We start from the raw sequence: 17,670 nt of genomic DNA on the forward strand, positions 1-17,670 counted from the left end.
CTGTAGTTTTGTTAAAATGACACAATATATTCAAAACCAAAATGCAGTTTTTAAAGATCTGATAAATCTTGTTGGAAGTCTTTCTCTTTCCGTTTGTGGTGGTAACGTGTAGATGAACAAACATTGATGTAGTTATTCAATGCACCTTACAGACAAACAGGAGAAATCTGTTACTTCAGTGTAAACTTTGTTTTGGCACAGGTTAAGTGAAGGTGCCTGTTAATATGTGAAGATTAATTAAACTTAATTTTTGTTTTTCTTTTTTTTATTTTTAAGGCCAAACTGTTTTCAGATAGTAGTTCAGCACTTTAGTGAAGAGCATTACATCTTTTACTTTGCAGGCGAAACTCCAGAACAAGCACAGGTGAGAGCTTCTATTTGCTGCGTGTAAAAAAAGTAACTTTAAATCTTGTGTTGTTCAGTGATGTTCCCTTCTGAAGCAGGAAGCAAATATATCACAAATATTTAGTCGTTACACAGCAGGTGTTAAAATGAACTGGTAGCAGATCTGTGAGGGGGAAGGTTGGTGCTGAAAATCCAGCACCTGTATTACCTGTTCTTCATGGTTTGGGTTTTGACAAATTTCAGTCAGGCCCCATGTGCAGAACTTCCATTACTTTCTGTTACCTGTTTCTGGAGAACATACATGGTTTTTGACATAGTTCAATTCAGAAGAAAAAATGTACTCTCCAGGTCTTTTCCATGCTATAAAACACAGCACAGTAAGTTAGAGTTTTACTTCAGAGTGAAATAAATAAAATGCTAATGCATGTATGTGACCAAAGTGTATAGAACTGTCTTTTCCAGTCATTTGCCATGTATATAAACTGGTAGTCATGCATAGTCTTTGGCCCTGATGGTGCACAGAGTAAGATTTTCTGGGTTTATGTGGTGTCTTTAGTTACTAGCTCTCTTAACAGTTATGTTCACTGATTAAGAATTGTGAGATAGAAGCTTACTTCAGAGAAATGATTTTACCAGTAGATTGTATCTAAAATGATAGTGTGTTCTTGTTTAAGTTTTAAGCTCTGCAAGTTCACAGCTCTGGTGTATACATTGGAAGTTAAGGTTTGCATTTGATGTTATTTGAATAACATGAAAGCTTTTTAGAGCACTCATAACAGACTGTATTCATCAGAGCATGAAGTCTATATAGTATTTTTTATGTTCTGTGTATAAAGGAAAGCACAGATTTTCTTTTTAAATTAATGCAAATTATTAAAAATTGTTAATGCAAATCATTAAATTTGGAGAGATGACATAAGAATTTTGTAGTGAAATTCATCATACAACTGTCAGTGTATTGACTTTGAGAGGCAGTATGCTGTATCATAATTGAGAATATATAAATTAAATTCCATGCTTCTTAATTTTTGTCATATCTGTAAAATCTTTTGTTTTCAAAAAAGTAAAGTAATTAAGAATGTGTAGAAGATAGAATGTCCTGTTTTGTTTCCTGAACAATTTGGTTTAATTTGATTTTGAAACTGCTTAACAAGCTGTTCACTGTGTTTATACAGAACACAGTTGTTTCAGATTTCTTTATAATATGGCTTTGGCCCAGAAAACTACAAAGAGATAACAAAGCTGAGAAAACTCAGCTTTCTTTACTTTCTACCATTTCATAGAAAAATAGAAACTTGGTGGGGTGTAGCTGAAAGCTTTTTCTTGGAAGGATTTGAAAACTGAAGCCTAACTCACAAAACTGAGAATAGATGCAGTACGTATTTCTGTATTTTTAAGATGCAGAAGATGCTGTGAAGAATGAGTGAAGCAGTGTTGTGGGGGTTTTAATGGCATTGTTAAACTGTACTTTGAGAGTAGATAGCATATCTTTGAGATACTGACTGAAGAGAAGACTGTTGGTCAAAACCTAAATTTTGTGCTTTGCAAGAAATGTACAGGATTTAATGGTTGGGAAGACAGTAACTAGTGTATGAGTCTATAATACGTCTTCCACCTTCTGAAGGCAAACTGGAGAATGTTGAATATATGCTTTATATTTCTCTGTTAATTGTTCAGTCTTTGTTTGAAGTATACAGTGTTATGACTGTCATGTGGGACTACTGGAGAGAATAATCAGACCTGTTTGGCTTGTTGAATGCAATTTTCTCAGAAGTAAACAACTTTTTCTTAATTTTATATACAATTTGCAATTTCTTGTAGTATCACTGCACTGGAAAATTGACTAAGGTCACACTGTATATCCATTAGTAATGCTTGATAATACTGAAAGAGAAGATGGTTCAGATTTGCAAATTCTTTATGAGGTTTTGCTTAGTAATGATAATAAATTTGCTTTAATATTCAGTCTTTTGTACTGTGGAATTACAGAAAACTTAGGTTATGCCAAGGTAAAGGGAAAATTCAGATACTTTATACAGATATGTCTGTTCCACTGCAAGAAGCTGTATCTGACTTGGTTTTCATTACATTCTTCTGCATCCTTCTCTCTTAGGACTGGATGAAAGCTCTGCAGGTGTTTTGCAGTTTAAGAAAATCCAGTCCAGGAACATCAAATAAACGTCTGCGTCAGGTGAAGCTGATATTGTGGGGTTGGAGGTGCATGTGGAGGAGTATTTTGTCTCCTCTGTGCAAAATGATATTAATAACTCTCAGGATTTTTCCATTCAACAGTAGTAAATCCTACATAAAAGTCTAAAGAAGTCAGCAGCTTTTTGAATATGCCTCACATGGGAAATTAAAAAAATTCATACAACATGTCAACAAAAAATGTGAAAAAAAATTATATGACACATACATAAAATACCCATTATTTACATTTTAGTTACATGTAAATACATGTTATTTAACAAATGATACTCATTTTATATACATGCTGAGCCAAGCTTGTGTCTTAATTTCTCTTGGTCTCTTGAAAATACATGCCATAATTTCTTCAGAGAGAGAGGGCAATCAGTCTGAAATAGCTATGTCTGTAATGATTGGAGAATAACAGGGAAATACTTTAAGAATTTCTGATATTATTTAATCTGAGGAACATTGAATGTAGTTACTTGTTACAGGCAGTAGAGAGAGAATGGAATAAAATGGTGAATAAAAAGTAATAAACCACAACTGTTTGGTTGTGAACATTAAAGAAATTTGGATACTTCTGAATAAGTGAACTAAATTAGGTGAATTTACAGATAAAGTGACAGGTGCAGTTGGGAGCTTCAGGGTGCAAAAGCCAAACAAAAAGGGAATTCTTTTCTTCGAGAAGCAAAGACAGTGTTTATCTGCATAGAAGAATACAATATAATGTGTTGCACAAGAGAATTTCTGTTGGGAAAGCACCAAACAATAATCCATGGTATTTGGAATTGTTCATGGTTCTTACTCAAAGTGCCAGTCTTCCATTTCAGTAACTCCAAGGTGCCTTAAAAACGTGGGTCTGAATATTTGTTTTCACTAGTTATTTGAGTTACTCTTACTTTGTTCCTTGTGCTTCTTAAAATGTTCCAATACATTTGGTCTGTACTGTTCTAATAAGGAGTTTGGTATTCAGTATTCACATTAGCCTCTGCATAGAGGATTAAAATAATTCATTAATGTGCTTTGTATTTCAGCAACAAAAAAATAAATTTTTGTTTTTTTCAGGTCAGCAGTCTCATTTTGCATGTAGAAGAAGCTCATACACTCCCAGTAAAGCATTTTACAAATCCATATTGTAACATCTACCTGAACAGTGTCCAAGTAGCAAAAACACACATCAGGGAAGGACAGAACCCTGTGTGGTCTGAAGAATTTGTCTTTGAGTAAGTTTTAATTATCTTGAATTAGTGAATTTCACTTTCTGTTTGTGTTGGATTTAAGATTCCTAACACTTGTTTATAATTTTACAGTATTTTAAAAAATACTGTATATGTGCTTATACAGCAGCAATTTCAGACAAATTCTGCATGGGCAGAATTTTCTGTAGGTACCTATGTTTGCTTATTTAAGTCACTGATAATGATAACTGGGGATTGAAATGAAATTAGGAAAAGCTTAAATGCCAGCCATGTATAATTAAGGCTCTCTCTCTTTTCTCCTAGTGATCTTTCATCTGATATTAATAGATTTGAGATAAGTCTTAGTAACAAAACAAAGAAAAGTAAAGATCCAGATATATGTAAGTATTCTTTGGTAAAAGATGCTTATACATTACAACAATGGATACTTTGTGTAGTTATCATTGTTTTTGTTAAGGGTTGTCACAAGAGAATTAAGTAGGCTTTTATGTTCACCATACTGCCTGTGTATGTTTTTGATGTCTGGTACTGGATTTCCATTCACTGATTTTAGTCATAAAATGCACTATGCTCTAGTCCTGTATGGCTGACATAGTTTTGCTGCTATGGTAACTACTGCTAGATAATGAATGTGCTTATCAAAAAGCAAGAGCAAAGAGAAATTTTCTTTATTGGTCTGCTACATAAAATGTTAAGTTCCATGGAATCTGACTACATGGAATTTCTTTTCAGGTTTTTGATTGCTTCCCGTGAGACAGGGAAAGATGCAATTCTTCATTAAAAAAATAATCTTGGCAGCTTCTGAAGAAACCTTTCCTTTTTTTCTTTCCATTTTACCGCATCTGTTTTCTTCCCTTATTACCACACTTTGGCTTAATCTGAGGTTATCTTAGTATCACTTTGAATGGAAAAGGATCTGTATTTTCTTCTCCTTGTATTAGCCAGATCAGTGCTTCTTTAATGTGGCTTTCTGTTCCAGTAAAAAAAGAAGAGTTTGAAGAGTGTGAATTTGAAGCTGTTAGGTAGAATTTTTTTCTAGGTCAGGTGTCTTCCCACACAATAATTTTAGGTTTCTTTTTCTTTTTTTGTAGTTTTCCCCCCCCTCCCCCTTTCACTGTATCTTGTTTCCCAATATACTTGTTCTGGGGCAGATTCAGCCCTGTGCCCCCTCTTTGCTCCTTGCAGGGCAGGATGGCTCTCCATGTCCTCTTGACATTTGTTCCAGGATTTTTCTATTATGTTCCAGGCTGTCTGTTCCAAGTCAGTCAGAGTATATATAATCTAGTGCAATTGTTTTCACTTTGCATATATTGTGTTACTGGTCTGTAACTTACACCAGAGCTAATTTACTGATTTTTGGTTTTCTGGGGTTTATTAAGATCTGTAGGGAAACCTTAGCCAAAGTAGGTATTTACAACTCATTTTGCATGGTCTTGCAGAACCTGATTCAATTTCAGATCTCTTTCTCCTTCTCTCACTAGAAAAGTTTCTGCATAGCAGGAGGAATAAAAGGTACATTCTCTCTGACAGACTAAGGAGCTATAAATGCAGTTGTGAACTTGGTCTTGAATTCACTTGAGCTGGAAAACTGATTACCTGTCTAAGCCTTGGCTAGGAAAAGAATCTTAAAAGGGTAGTTCTTGAGAGGGATACTTCAGTAGTTTCTTTGAAAGTATTTTTGTAGTTTCCTCCTTTCTGTCCAGATTAAGGAGATGCTGTTTATTTTGTACATTCAGGTGATGGAAGGCTTCGTGTTCTAGGTCAGGGGCAGGATTGGCTGAATTTCTCTACTGCAATTATCTACACTCTTACAGCATAAGCATAATCCAGCGTAACTCTTTCATTTTGATATAAAGATTACACTAAGTCAACTTGAATGAACATTACACCTCTGCTTACATCCTGAGCCCTATGAAGTATATGAAGTTCACTGGGGTAAAATGAGTTAAATCACATTTCTCTGACATACATTGTGTTGCACTGCCAGAATAAACTTGTAACTCATCAAATGCAAGATAACTGGTTCCTTTCCTTAACCAACCATCTTTCCTTTCCTTTTCAGCCACAGATGTTACTTGTGGAATGCTATGAAGTGGCAGTCCTGTACAGCTGATGCTGTTCATCTTGCCAGTTATTAATTGGGTTAACTCACCTTTTCTGCTTGCTTTTCCTTCCATCTAATGCAGATTAAAGGTCCAAAATGTAATTGTTGGATTCACTGCTTTGTTCCTTCATTGTAACACACAAAACCTAAATACCAAAGTAACACATAAATGAAGGCTATCTTTTTCAGTATTTTAAAATATTTCCTGAGTTTTCAGGTCATTACATTGAAGTTTGTCTATTATGAATGTTCTGTAGTTACTTTGGATTTTTTTAAGCATTCCACATAGTCAGAAATTATACTAAATAGTTCAGCAGCAATTGCATCAATTATATTAACTTTTTTTTTTCTGTTTCTCTAACTGTAAATTACTTAAGGACTTACTCACATGAATATATAATATGGCTTGAAAAATCCGAAGTCCTAGAATTTACTAGTAGACTTTCGTCTGTTACTGTTGACAGTTGAATTTGTAGGTTTCAAAGGACAATACCATAAGGTGTTGACATGGAGATTCTGGTTTGGTTTTGCACTGCAGTGCTTAATTTCAAATTAATTCATATTGAATAGAAATCTCTTACTGAAAGGAGCCTGCCAATTCAATGTAACATTATACACAGGAAAAAAGTCTTCCTACTTCAAAGTAATTTAATATAAATTTTGATAACTATTCTTCAGTCCTTGTACAGATATTTGGTATGATTTTTTAAAATCAAAGTCAAGTCATATTATTTATATTATAGCTATGAAGTGCTACAATAACCACAGGGAAAAACTAAATCATCAGCTTATTCTAGTAGTTCATTCACCATTTGTCTCACTGTGGTACATGTGCTTTATATGTGCAAGCAAATAAGAAGAAGAGCACATTGCTTAGTTGTGGGTACTGAGTTTTGATGCCAGGGAGAAGTATGATAAGAAAGTAAATTTATTATGTAGGCTTATCACATTCCATCTGCACTGGTGATAAATAGCAGGTGGTGATGTGTTGTTTTTCATGCTGACTGATAATAAATGCATGAACTTTTATTAGTTCATCGGCTCCAAAGACTATGAAATAGGCAGCAGGATTGTCCTGAATGAGGCATTATAAATATAATATACTTCTGTTCCAGTATTAAATATTATCCTGCTATGTATTGCAACACTGGGACAATCTGCTGGAACTGTGGACAGTGTGTACTGGCTTTGCGGAAATGTAAAAAAAATATGCTCTTGGTTTTATGGACTTTTTTGTTTTTTTCATGTGCGGAAAGTAAAAGCAAATACCTTTCTCATGGAAAGAGAAGGTGTTTGACTGAGAGGGGCAGACTGGTAGGCTAAATGTAAAACTACTTGCGGACTCCTCTTGGAGCATAGTGAGTGTTTCAGAGGCACATTGTTGCCTCTGCAAGTGCCTGGCCCTTTCTTTGTGGGGAACACCCCTCCACTAGGGAGCACGTTGCTGCTCTTGATGGGCCTGTCTTCCCCCCCAGCTGCTGTAGCTGCTGCACCAGACTTCAGCTGCATTACGGTCATTGCTTGGCAATTTTAGCAAAGCATCATCACCACTTAATGATTTGGCTATTCTTGAGCTGACTTTCATTATCTAGTCAGCAAGTGCTTGAGAACACTTTTTTTAACGTAATGTGCATAAACTGTTACTTAGACTAGAGTTATTATAAAAGTAAAACATACGTCAGTGTTTGGGAATACTATAGGAGCACTCTTAATCATAAACAGGAGCAGATCCTGATCATGGTGTCAGTGCAAGGCTGGAAAGGGAGTAGTGAACTCTAAAGATTTAACCTGTATTTTAGTTTTTGTTATCTGGATTTGCATCCTACTTGGGTGTTACAAGGAAAGCCATGTCAATATTCATGTGGCATTGTTTTACAGATTGCCACGTATTTTTTCTTCAGTTTACAGGACACTGTTAAGCCATTGAAGAGAGAATGAATCCATTCATATATTGATAAAAAACTTTGTTTACTCTTGCTGGTATTTTTTTCCTGAAATAAAATGATATGTTAAAAATAAAACAATTTTTTATTTAATAGTAGCATTTATTTTGGTGGAGATAACCTACCTGAACAATGCTTTTTTTTTTCCTTTAAGTGTTCATGCGTTGCCAATTAAGCCGATTACAAAAAGGACATGCAACAGATGAGTGGTTTCAACTCAGTTCCTATGTACCATTAAAGGGTATTGAGCCAGGATCTTTGCGTGTTCGAGCGCGATATTCCATGGAGAAGATCATGCCAGAAGAAGAATACAGTGAGTTTAAAGAGGTATGAACTTAAGTTTAACCATCCATTTATCTGGTTTATCTGTCAAAACTAATATTTTTCAGTAGTTGAGAGGGATCTCAGTAACACCGGTTGCTGTAAATCAAATAATATTTTTAAGTGACAGCAATGTATATATATATATATAGATATAGATATAGATATATAGATATGTGGTATTTTTCCAAAACTGTTATATGTAAGGAAAAATTTCTGAATATTTTAAATTTGTTTTTCTTTCAGCTTATACTCCAGAAAGAACTTCATGTAGTCTATGCCTTATCACATGTTTGTGGACAGGACAGAACACTGTTGGCTGGCATTTTACTGAAGATTTTTCTTCATGAAAAGCTTGAGTCCTTGTTGTTACGAACACTAAATGACAGAGAGATAAGCATGGAAGGTACTGCACTAAATCCCACAAAAGTTTACTGGAATTCTGGACAGGTGGGGAGGAAAGGGTTTGGGTGCTATCTTTTTTTTCTCCTCTTTTAGTTGCAGCTTATGTCAAAGAGTAATCATGTTCTTCCTCTCTTTTTCATGTCTCCTTTTTTCAGTTTTTCTCTTTCCAATTTCTTTTTTCAGATGAAGCTACTACCTTGTTCCGTGCCACCACTTTAGCAAGCACACTTATGGAACAGTATATGAAAGCCACAGCAACAAGTTTCGTTCATCATGCACTGAAGGACTCCATATTAAAGATCATGGAGAGCAAGCAGTCCTGTGAGGTGATACCTTAAACTGTGTTTTTAAACATTTTGGTTTGTTGACCCAATAATCCACTCGTTATTAACTATTGTGTTTACATTAAATATTAGTTGGAGAGACATTTAATAATTTTTTAGAACTAGACATTTTTACATCAGAAATACAGAAACTGAATTAATTAAGAGATGTTTTTATATGTTTTCCTGGATTTTGGCTTCAAACATTATTCATAGTAAAACTTACTAAGTTTTATAATCAAAATTTCTTTTAATCATTTAGCAGGGATTCTGCAGCTGTTACTGAATGTCCTAATCTAGGTAACTCTTGTTGCACTCAAGATATTGTAGAAATGAGGATCTGAACTTCTGTTTTAATTGTAAAATTCCATATTAAATGCTTGTTACTGATCCTGAAACTCTTTTAAAAATGACCCTCCTAACTCCTGTGTTTCACTTTAACTTCATTGTGGAAAAGATGGGAGTCATCAGAAATTTGGATTGAGAGAGACAAAAAGTCAGATGAAAAAATGGCGAATATCCAAGCTGATAAAAGCCACATATATATATATTAGAACTTAAAACTGTTGCTTCACATTCCCTGACAACTTATTGAAACATTATTGATTTCTGTAAGAGACTTGTACGACTGCACAATATTTCATTTGCTTTGAAACACTACTCAGTGTGTAATATTCAGAAACTATATATATATATATATATATATATATATATATGTAGTTCTAGGTACAAGAATAAACATATTCTTTTTCTGTTTTAGTTAAATCCCTCAAAGTTAGAAAAAAATGAAGATGTAAACACTAATTTGGCACATCTGCTCAGTATACTTTCAGAATTGGTGGAGAAGATATTCATGGCTGCAGAGATACTGCCCCCGTAAGTTTGCACTTTTCTGTTCAGATTTATATTTGAAAACTTGTGTTTCCATGAATAACATTGTACATTAAAGTTATGTTCTTACTGATTTATCCTAATGTTGCTGTATAGAAACAGAGAAAAACTGATGGGGGAAAGTAACGCTTCTGGCAATTAATAGTGTTTTACAAACACTATTCTGGCTGGCACATTTGGTTTTCTTTTAAAGGAGTAATTACAAGACTTGAGATCAGGGACAAAATAGTAATAAAATAGTTAATTTCATATTTTTACAGAAAGGTAGAAGACGGTGGTAGTTAGCAGACAGTGATGTCTATTTGTTAGTCTTCCTCCTCTGAGATAGAGATCGAATTATTAACAGCATATTAATGATACCATTCTATGCCTCATTTTGTCTGCTAGGGAAATGCAGAGGCTATTTCTCCCCTGCTTCTTTTATTTGATAAACTAACTTATTTTCACACCTCAGATTTGAATCATCTAATATAAAGTGGATAATACAGAGTTTCCTTTCACAGTGTCATTAGCTTTTAAAGTATATGAAACCCTCAGTTTTGAGTCATTGCAGTAGCACGGAATTTTCTTTTGTGTTAGTGCTGGCAAGGTTAGCATTGAAAATTGCAGTCCTTTTAAGTATATGATGCAGTGATCAGCATTTTCTGAAATACACCACAAATGTCCTTTTATTTTTTTTTTCATGGGAGAGAACTATTGCTGTGGTGCTTAACTTTCTTTTTTCACTGTATGTCATGTATGGAAAGAAATGCTTTTGTTTAGTTAAGAGAAAAACAAAAAGAAAATTCAACCATCAAAGCGGTCTTTTTTCAAAAAGGGAATACTACTTAAGTAAACAGTTACAAAACATTTAATTCCCATCTGAATGATCACAGAATAGTTTTTCCTTTTGAAAACAACTTTTAAAATACAATTCTTATAAATTTGTTAACTTTAACTAAGAGGTAATTTATAATTTAAAGATTTGTCTAAGTTATTAATATAAAGTTGATAATAGTTCTGCATCAAGTAGGAGGTTGGTCTAAGTCCTTTCCGATCTGCTTTTTTGATTCTGTAAGTTTAATGGAAGGAGTAATTGGCTACTATTTCTGCAGGACATTGAGGTATATTTATGGGTGCCTGCAGAAGTCTGTTCAAAACAAATGGCCAGCTAACACTACCATGAGAACCAGGGTTGTTAGGTAAGTTACTTGTCAACCTTATTCTGGAAATTTTTCTTTGAAGCCTTGTTGGAGACATACTTCAGTATGCTTATCTATGTTTCTTTCAGTGACAAAACTGTATGAACTTACACAGGTTACTGCAGTGCTTAAGATATTTATGATAATGAAGCAAAACGTCCCAGTTAAAGGTTGAGCTTGGTGGATTCTTGGTCTTGTTCTTAGAGCCTTGCCAAAATAAAATAATATAGTATAGAGGTCAGTATAGCTTTACTTAATGGTTTTCAGTTTGAATTTACAGTACTAAAGACCTAATAATGTTGAAATATTCTGGAGCTCCTCTGAAAATGCTGCTGGAGGTTACAGAACCTGGCTCTTCTGAACTCACACCAGCCACCAAAACTCCAGTCTACATTATTAAACCAGCACAATACAAAACTAACTCTAACTGTTCACTGCCAGGGCAGGTCAAACAAAAACCTTTGACAAAGCTGTGGTCTTGACACTTTTTTTTTCTAAACGTGGCAGGGATTTTAAGGGTATCGGAGCCCCAGCTTTTCTTTTCCTGATGTCAAGCAGTTGTATGGTTAGTTGAGGGTAATCTCCCATGGAGGGATCTTTAAGAGTATTTGTCTTCGGCTTGTATTTATCGTTTTGACACCAGAAGCCTTATGTGTTTCATTCTGTGAAGTGGCATTGCCTTCAAATGGAGACTGCTCCTACTTGAGAGCTTCTTTTACTCTGAAGGGCTAAGCTGCTGGAGGGCTGTAAAGGTCAGTAGTGAATTCCCTTTCTCTGGCTGTTCCTCCCCAGGTCCAATCTCTGGCTGTTCCTCCCCAGCTCCAGAGAGGACCATGTGGCTTTCCTTAGTGAACATGCAGCTCACTTTGTTTTCCCAGTAGTCTCCACTGGATGTTAAAATATTTTGTCACTTGCTTTTGTGGTGTTCCATTTTCACAAGTGGATACTAGAGATTTTTCTTTGGAGTGAAGTTTCACCGCCTTCAGTGATGTTTATTACCTTCCATTGTGCTATTTTTGGTTTAAGAATGATTCAATATTCAGAGCCAGATGGACAGTTTTTGATATCTGGGTATCTCTTCTCTATTGTATCAGTCATAATGTGCTACCATTTCTCTCTGGTTTAAAACTCCATTATAGATATTTGCTCATTCCTAATTTAGGCAGGTTGACAAAGGTAAGGAATATCAGATCTTCCCTATCAGCAGGGTCTCTGCTAGATGTGTACCTTGTTGGCCTTCAATTTTGGGCACTTTTAAGAGAGTGACTGGTGTATGTGCCAAGACTTCAAAATTAATTACTGACTTGTAGCTTTGAATTCTCACCACAAAAATTATTTTAGCTTAACCTCTTGCCAAGAACTGTTTTCTTACCAGCCCATAACTGGTATTTCTTAAAGATACCTAGCATGTTCTGTCATACATGTATCTTGGACTTACAGAAGGTGCATCAACATCACTATATTTGTCTCTTTAAAGAAACGTGGACTAACTGTGTACTTTACAACAGGCAAAGTTCCCTTCCTCCTTTCATTACAAGTCAGGCTCTGGTATTGCTGTGGTGAAATCCAGCCTGCTGGTGGTGTCCAAGGATAAAATTACAGATATTTTAGATTGACTTAATTGGTCTGTATGTCACTTCATTATACAACAATTAGCTAGAGTTGAGGTTAACATGAGTGGTGATTTTTACTTCTGGTATTAACAGGAAAATAGATTTTTCTCATGCTGCTGAAACCTATTCCGGGTTCCTGCTGTAAGAATTCCTAGTTCTGCAGTTAGAACAGAGCATTCTTTTTCCAGCTTTTAAAATGGCAGCAATTCTTTCATAGTGGCAAGCAGCAGATCCCTCATTTTTCTATTGAAGTGTAGATCATCAGGATAATGGATCAGCTGAAGCTGACCTAAAGGTGTGTTCTGACATGAGAGATCTTTTTGCTCCTCCACTCCTGTTCTCCAGCTTACAGTGGCCTGGGGAAGTGGCTGGCTGTGAGATGGATGCAGTAGCAGACAGTGGAGATGTTTTTGGGAGGTCAGAGACCAAGGGTGGGTCCTTTTTGAGACAAGCATGGTCAGGGATTGGCTTCATAATTACTTGGCAATTAATTTCCTCCTACATGATTAAACAGTTCATTCACCTTTACTGGGAAATCAGTGTGCCTCTCTTTGAGATTTCATTGCAGTTCCTAGAATCGCAGCATGATGATCTTGATTTATATTTTTACATAGCACAGGCTAGTTTCTTGGTGTTTGTCTCAACAAGATCCCACATTGTCTTTATTACTGAAAGACTACAGAATTTTACTTGTATTTTCTAATGGTTTTGAACAAAACACAATTTTATTTCATTTCAGTGGCTTTGTTTTTCTTCGACTGATTTGTCCTGCTATCCTGAATCCAAGGATGTTCAATATCATCTCAGGTGACTATGTGCTTCAGATCAAATCTATACTTTATGCAGCAGGAGACATGAAATCACTGTAGCATCTAATGTAGCAAAATAGGAAGTTTTTTTGAATGCTGTGTTTCAAGTCAAGTTATCCACATCATTTGGCTAACTTCTTCTTAGGGTATAGGCTTTTCACCCTCAAAGGTTGATTGCAGATACCTACTGTATAATTTAAAGTAAAAAAAAACCATCTACTGTGATATTTAATAATAAAATTTTGAATGAAGTCTAGCAATGTTTAATGTATTTTAGCACTGTGAAAAATGTAACTACGGGAACTTCAGACATCACTTTCAATACAGTGCAGTGCCAGAGTTAATAGCTGAATGCAGTGGTATTTCTGAGATGTACAAGATTAAAGTTGGTTTGTGTCTACAGAGCTTGGAATACATTTGTGCACCTAGAAAATTTTTCATGAATAATTTGAATGTCCTGCTTAGATGGCTTCCAGCCATGAAATACAGTAGATCTTAGATATAGAATCTTAAAGATGAGAAAGGGATGGCCTTCAAAAAGGCTGAAAAATAGGGAATATAGGAGAAAATTTAAAAATCCGGTTCAGGAGAGCTTTTTTTGTTATTCAAAGACAGTTTTTAAGACAATGTGGCTTGTTTTCGTATCATCAGTCTTTAAACTACTAAATGAGAAGGATTGTGTCCTTTCTCTCACAGAACAATCATTCCTGTATACACTTTGGAGAAAGCATTTGAGAAATATGGCCTGGAACAAGTGATAATTTCTTTGGCATTCTATTGTCTTTGTGTGGTTTGCAAGTTAGGTACCCTCCTAACTTGGGTTGCCATGTGACTGCAGGTGTAAAGAACTACTTAAAAATTTTGAGTAATGCCTTTTGAGCTTGTCCATTACAATCCTGCTGAGTTACCTCCAGCTAGTATTCTCAACTACTGTTAAGGGAAACTTACAGACCATATAATCCTAAAACCTTGTCAGTGGAATGTTTTCAACCAAGCCATTTACCTTAACTGGAGAGAAAAGTAATTTTCTTGGTAACATCACTTGTTGGAAAAATTCTGACTTCAGTGTTTAATGTGAAGTGTTTATAGTCACAGTCATTACAGACTAGAGTTTCATAGAAATACAGGCTATGATCACATGTAACATTGACTTTGTTTTCCTGCTGTCAGTAACTTGTCAGTGCCCACTTATGTGGGATGTGGGTTTAAGCAGATAAGAAAAATGTAAACTTTTTTTTTTTTAATTTCAAAGGTAAATATTTTAACAAGTTTCAGCAAAACTCAAGTTTTGAGCAAATGGTTATCATTTCACCTAACTCTTAGTAACATTTATTTTGCCTTCTTGGTCTGTGCTACTGTTACAGAAAATAAGATTATCAGATTAACATGGCTTTTAGACATTACAAAAGCAATATATTTTACTTTACCAAGTGATATCTTGGTATGCAGTTGTTTTATATTTAAAAAATCAATAAAAATATGAATGGGAAAAGAATTTATTTTCATGTTACTGCTGTTAATTTTAAATCAAATGGCCAGTGACTGTCTACTCTGCATTCCTGCCAGATTCTCCTTCCCCCACTGCTGCAAGAACACTGACGCTGGTCGCCAAGTCTGTGCAGAATTTAGCAAATCTGGTTGAATTTGGAGCTAAGGTGAATATAATTTTACATACAGAGAACAACCTACAGAGAACTGTGCTTCCAGTATACCTTTCATATGTTCCTGTTCAATGCATGCAAAAAATCTGTTGCTATTTTCTCATGCAGAACCTATGACTTCCTCTTCTTTACTTTGACCATGCATTTATCACTTGTTAGATTGGTGTTTTCTGTGGTAGAGCACTTCAAAGCTGTCCTGTTTATACTATCATACTGCTAGACAATGAAAACTGTAAGTCAAGTGTATTTATTGCACTAATAAGCCCAAGCTTTCAATGAAGTTTCTATTAAAACACTAAGAGAATGCCAGCAGTGACTGGTCTCAATTTCCAGGCTGAAACATTGCTAAAAGTACATCTGTTGACATAAGCATAATTAACATGACTTCAGGCTGGTGTGAGAAGGCTGTTTCTCTGACACACCGAACTTGGAATGTAAGAGTTAATGACAAAACATGAAAGAAAGCACTTGTTCCTGATGATACCTCTGAACACAAAGCATCTATTCCATACAAGCAGGTATTTAGAGACACTCACCTTGATACAAATTTCTGTCTGTATGCATGTATAAGAAGAATTCTGAATCACAGGTTGTCTATCTTTTGAATACAAGAAAACCAAATTCTGTAGTCTTTTGACTGCCAGCACACTAGACATTAGAAATACACTAGAAAAAAAGATATTTTTATTTTTATTTACATATTCGTTTTGCAGTGTCATTTGCCTGACTGCACTGTGTTCATCTCAGATGTGACAATTATCTTGGCAATGATTTGTTAATGAATACTTTTAAAAATTATTAGGAGCCATATATGGAAGGGGTAAATCCATTCATCAAGAGCAACAAACATCGCATGATCATGTTCTTGGATGAGCTTGGGGTAAGTGGTTAAAAAAATGTTTGCTGAAGTTACATAGCAGAATTGTAAATTAAAAATTTTTGCACCTCTTATTAACTAGCTCAGTAATGCATCAGCTGCCACATAGTTTTGAATGCTTTTATCTATTTTTTAATACTTATTTAAAAATTGCTGGTCTGTCATATGGAATTAAAACCATCAATTATCTGCGCAAGATTTTATTGATTTAGTGCCTCTGTAAATGTGAGAAGCTGAAATTTCTGGTTTTTAAACCAGAAATTTTTATATATAACATGTTTTTAATCAGAGACTGAAAGTAATTTTTCTTTAAAAAATAGGTTGAATTTCAGTTAGCACTGGCAAAAGCTTCACTCTGTGCATTCTACATATTGTAGTTTGAAAGTGAAATGCTGTCACTCTGTTCTTATGAAATGTGACTATTTTGTGGGTGTGATTGCTGTAACAGGATTTAGGTCATGTTTTATATGTAAGTATTTTAAATGCAATAATTCATTTTAAAAAGTGAGATGAAAAAAGTATGCTAAGCATCCTGAATTAATAATTTTAAGAAGTGTCCTAGAAGATATCTCAGAACACTTAAAAAAAAAGGGTGAAGGGTGGCATGTGGGTAGGTTTCAGATGTCATCCTTTTGTGATTAAATCACAACTTCTGCATATTATGATACATCAGTTTTCTTTAAATGACAGATTTTACATGAGGTCTCTGATAACTGTTGGTTTGAAAATACCTGTTTGATTATGCTGCTGTTTTAATTGCAGCATTATTGGTTTATCATCAGTTTAATGAATTACTTGACAGATAACAGCAGATTTTGCTGAATTTTGTTGCATTTCTCTCATTTAGATTTAAAAAAGCCCCAAATGGATTGGATTTTCCCTTCATTTAGAGGGTTTGTGTCTCAAAATGCTGTAGGTTTCTGGTGAGCTCAAAGGTAGAGCAACACCAGATCTTGTAGTAAGAATTCTCCTAGCACTACAAATTGCAGTATCCTCACAAAACACATGCCTGTGAAGAGAAGAAAATAAACAGATAATAAATAATAGAAGGGTGGACTGGAGGTTTAGCTGGAAAGACCAAAGTTGGACTTTGCACCCTAAATCTGCTGTCTTCTACTTTGTTGAAGAATGTTCCTGAGCTTCCAGACACTGCAGAGCACTCTCGAACTGACCTCTCCCGTGACCTGGCAGCTTTGCATGAGATCTGTGTGGCACACTCAGATGAGCTTCGGACACTCAGCAATGAACGAGGGGTGATGCAGGTGAGTTAACAGAAATCATAGGTCGTGGGTGCTGAGTCAGGAATTAGTCCTCCATACTGATGGATTCTTTTGTGGTATTTCTGTTAGCAGTATGATGATGTATTTCACCATGGTGTTATTAGCTGTGAAAGAAATACTTGATCCATAGTTTTGTTCTTCCATGCCACAAAACCAACTAGCTTTGGGTGTTTTATTTTATTTAAGTTTCTGGAGGAAGCCTTAAATCCACACAATTACTGTCTTCTGACAGACTCTCTCGGTCTTAGTTTTCAGATCTGGATTTTTTTTTCAGTTGAGAACCAAATTCACTTTCTTTAGCTTTCTATTAATACCTCATTTCTGCTTACTAGTTTGCCAGTACACTTGTATGCTTGGAAAACTGCTGGCAGATTTTAATAGCGTGTTGTATTAGCTGTACACTTCCTCTGCCTTCCTGTTAACCACAAAGAAGCAAGAACATCCATGGGAGGACAGGCAAAGTCCCTAATATCGTTTAAAGACTACCCTTATTGGCTAGGGAATCAGACATTTTCTCTTTTTAGTAAT

General features: G+C 35.2%; 1 protein-coding gene across 2 annotated transcripts in view; it reads left to right on the plus strand.

The window, feature by feature from the left end:
- Positions 1-17,670, plus strand: part of RASA1 (RAS p21 protein activator 1) — a 46,017-nt gene that overhangs the window by 27,092 nt on the left and 1,255 nt on the right. For both annotated transcript variants that reach the window (XM_005495343.3, XM_074533569.1), the window contains 13 exons: positions 277-364; positions 2,459-2,536; positions 3,601-3,758; positions 4,038-4,114; positions 7,936-8,108; positions 8,349-8,508; positions 8,691-8,833; positions 9,591-9,706; positions 10,816-10,902; positions 13,255-13,322; positions 14,891-14,979; positions 15,788-15,865; positions 16,990-17,124. In XM_005495343.3, the coding sequence (XP_005495400.2) occupies positions 277-364; positions 2,459-2,536; positions 3,601-3,758; positions 4,038-4,114; positions 7,936-8,108; positions 8,349-8,508; positions 8,691-8,833; positions 9,591-9,706; positions 10,816-10,902; positions 13,255-13,322; positions 14,891-14,979; positions 15,788-15,865; positions 16,990-17,124 (1,450 nt within the window). The remainder of the gene's footprint in view (positions 1-276; positions 365-2,458; positions 2,537-3,600; positions 3,759-4,037; positions 4,115-7,935; positions 8,109-8,348; positions 8,509-8,690; positions 8,834-9,590; positions 9,707-10,815; positions 10,903-13,254; positions 13,323-14,890; positions 14,980-15,787; positions 15,866-16,989; positions 17,125-17,670) is intronic.

Source organism: Zonotrichia albicollis, chromosome Z (genome assembly GCF_047830755.1).
Source record: "Zonotrichia albicollis isolate bZonAlb1 chromosome Z, bZonAlb1.hap1, whole genome shotgun sequence".
NCBI lineage: Eukaryota > Metazoa > Chordata > Aves > Passeriformes > Passerellidae > Zonotrichia > Zonotrichia albicollis.